General features: G+C 39.1%; 1 protein-coding gene across 1 annotated transcript; it reads left to right on the plus strand.

Annotated features, from left to right (window-relative positions):
* Positions 1-6: 6 nt before the first annotated feature.
* Positions 7-3298, plus strand: LOC108950782 (DNA repair and recombination protein RAD54-like). The gene is made up of 4 exons (XM_018816844.2): positions 7-11; positions 220-348; positions 809-1003; positions 2959-3298. The coding sequence occupies exons 2-4, from the start codon at positions 257-259 to the stop codon at positions 3146-3148; spliced, it is 477 nt and encodes a 158-aa protein (XP_018672389.1). The 5' UTR covers positions 7-11; positions 220-256; the 3' UTR covers positions 3149-3298.
* The last annotated feature ends 97 nt before the right edge of the window (positions 3299-3395 follow it).

Below are 3395 nucleotides of genomic sequence, written 5' to 3' on the forward strand. Positions count from 1 at the left end.
AAAGCTGGAGGGTGGGTTGTGTTTATAACTGTAGATTTTTGAATGTATATTATTTATATATAGTATGTAACTTGCTTTATCCTCTTGTGGCCTGAAGACAACAGTGATTATAACACGGGTGTTCTGTTTTATACAATCTCATGCCCGCTTACAAGTTACCACGAATGTAACTTTGTGGGTGATAATATTTTATTTAAACAACCCATATGTTACTTGCAGTTGTGGCTTGAACCTGATTGGTGCAAACAGACTTGTGATGTTTGATCCAGATTGGAATCCAGCCAATGACGAACAAGCGATGGCTCGTGTGTGGAGGGATGGGCAGAAGAAACCTTGTTTTATTTACAGGTAATGTGGAGATCATTTCTTCTCTTAGTTTTAATTAATTTTGTTTTTTCGAATATATACAAATTTAAATACACTCATTCTCCTCGGTAAGTCTAGAACCGTGGCACTTAGGTTAGCACGCCTGCCTCTAACCCGAGGTTACAAGTTCAAGGCTGGCCACTGCTACCATTATAGACATATGTGACCTTGTCATGTCACTTAACAGCAATGACTCAAACCCAGTGTTCACTGATGGGTTGTTCAAATTATCAGCAATGCATAAAAACAAAAAAATGAAAAATTCCCAGAAAACAATCAGCCGCAAAGTTACATACGTGGTATTTCATGAGGTGTGTTAACAGAAGGCATGAGGTGTGTTAACAGGAACAGCTGTGTTATAACGACTGCCGTTGCTCCTCCTCACGACGGCAAAAAAGTTACATTTACTCATTTTTAAAACCAATTAATTGTGTTATTCCAGGTTATTAGGCACTGGAACAATAGAAGAGAAGATTTTTCAACGGCAAGCTCACAAGAAAGCTCTCTCGTCATGCGTGGTTGACCAAGAGGAAGATGTAGCACGTCACTTCTCACGTGACCAACTACGTGACCTTTTCTCCCCACTGCGTCAGGATGGGACACAAAGCGATACACACGACAGTTTACGTTGCACAAGGTAAAATGAATGAAATAATGAATGTAACCTATTTATCCTCGCGTCGAGGGGCAACGGCGGTAGTAATAACACGGATGGTCATTCACCTTGTGCCAGCTTACGAGTTAAGTATGTAACTTTGTGGGTGAATGATTTTTGGGATTTTTTGTGTGGCTGATATTTTGGACAACCCAATAGTGACCGTTGGGTTGGAGCAGTCTTGTCCAAGCACAAATACGCCCACAACGAGCCTTTAATCCGTAACCTCTAGGTTAGAGTCGGGCGTACCAACTATCGTGCCACAGCGCCAGACATAGTGAAGGGAATGAGTAAACATGATGCATGCTGTATTGCTGTACATTCATTCATTTATCATAGAAATGTCATATGTCTCCTGGCCTTGACTTGACAGAGGACCTCACTCATAATCAAAATAATAAATACCTTTGTATGTCTGTCTAGTCTGAAAAAAAAAATTATTTTAAGATGTCTGCATTTGACAGGGCATTTGCGTCTGTGCTATCGGTGTGTATTATTAGATGCGCGTGTTGCAAACCACCGACGTGAGAAGTCACGTTTTCAAGTTGACTCCGGTTGTGAATGATTAGTTCATACTATGACGTAACAACGTCGGTACTTAACGGACAAACCAAATTCTCAAAATAGAAAAAAATGCACGTCATGCCAAATCGCTTAATTATAAGCATTTTAACGACACTAATGCATGTTAACTTTGTAGTTAGTTTAAATATATCCAAAATGACGGTACTTAAATACCAATATGCACGTAAATAATGTTATATTTGGGACTTTTTCCTAACGGTCGGCGTCAAATAGAATATACGAACGTGGTGTACAGGAATATTTCCTTAGCCGAATATGTGCGTACAGTAGGGCGGGGGAAGACCACTTTTAGCACATAATATCTAAATATCCTGACCATGTTTCGTAAGGATACGGTCTTTATAATCCTCTTGAATTTTCTTTGTTTACAACCAAATGGGACAAGAAAATAGAATGAAAAGGTGTCCCATCTTCCCCACCATATCATAAGCTTAGCGTTATATAACTAACGATTTTGGGACATTTTGGAAATATATAACACGTGTTTGCACGTGGTATTACATGCCAACATGAGATGACTTGACATTATTAAATATCACATGACTAAGCAAAAACATCATGCATATATAGTGCAAGTGTAATGTCACGCTGTTTTCAAACAATTAATTCTAAATACGTTTTTACCCGCTAGCGCGTTTAACGACTGTCGTTTTATACTAAAGTTGAATCGGTTACTGCACAGTAGGTGGTGGCTAAACATGGGTTTCGTGGTTACTTTTTACGTGGTGAAACAAATGCTATAAAATGACGAAATATTTGCAAACTAAAAAAATCACCATCTCCTCACATATGTAGCAGAGTTCCTAAAATTCCTAAATTAATCTTACAAAAAAATGCAAAATTATTATTTCTATTATTTCGTTAAGTGTCTTACCCAAGCATAAATACGCCTACGTTCGGTTGCAACGGCGAGCCTTGAATCCGTAACCTCTAGGTTAGAGTCGGGCGTACCAACTATCGTGCCACAGCGCCAGACATAGTGAAGGGAATGAGTAAACATGATGCATGTTGTATTGCTGTACATTCGTTAATTTATCATAGAAACGTCATTTGTCTCCTGACCTTGACTTGACGGAGCACCTCACTCATAACGACTGTCGTTTTATACTAAAGTTAAATCGGTTACTACACAGATGGTAAAGTGACTAAATCTGGGATATTCGTGGTCACATTTTACGCGGTGAAACTAATGCTAAAATGACGAAATATTGCAAACAACAAAAACTACACCATCTCCTCACATATTTAGCAGAGTTCGTAAAATTCCTAAATTAATCTTACAAAAATGCGAATGAAATTGGTTTTTCCAACCCTATTAAAATCCGACCATTAAAATACCCCTCGTACCCCAGGTGTGTTAACCGAATCCAAGTACGCCCCCCGCCCCCCGATGCAGATTGCAACTCCGATTTAACGAACTGGAAACACTGCTACCAATCCAAGGATATATCGGATCTTGTGTTGCGGCAAATATGGAAGCAAACCGGAGCTACTTTCGCCTTCACGCAAGTGTCGCATGAAGAACAAAGAATTACGGTTTGATGACGTCATTCGTGACGTCATACTAGCCGACGACGTCATCCTCGACGCTATATTGTCTCGGTACAATAGTCAAACAGTTATGTCATAATACCTCAGTGACGCCATCAAACCGTGACGTCATATCGTAGAATAAATAAGCAAGAAATAGGACAAGAGTTATTTTTATCAAGGTCAGTTTGTCATTGCATTTTTCCCCACTGAGCACTGAAATTGGTTATTTTACGTATATAATTCACTTTATATTGCT

This window comes from Ciona intestinalis, unplaced genomic scaffold, assembly GCF_000224145.3.
Source record: "Ciona intestinalis unplaced genomic scaffold, KH HT000960.1, whole genome shotgun sequence".
Classification (NCBI taxonomy): Eukaryota; Metazoa; Chordata; class Ascidiacea; order Phlebobranchia; family Cionidae; genus Ciona; species Ciona intestinalis.

Coding starts and splice junctions, on each gene's coding strand:
- LOC108950782 (XM_018816844.2), top strand. CDS start 257: ATGTTTGATCCAGATTGGAATCCAGCCAATGACGAACAAGCGATGGCT. Junction 349..808: donor AAACCTTGTTTTATTTACAG/GTAATGTGGAGA, acceptor GTGTTATTCCAG/GTTATTAGGCACTGGAACAA. Junction 1,004..2,958: donor GACAGTTTACGTTGCACAAG/GTAAAATGAATG, acceptor CTCGTACCCCAG/GTGTGTTAACCGAATCCAAG.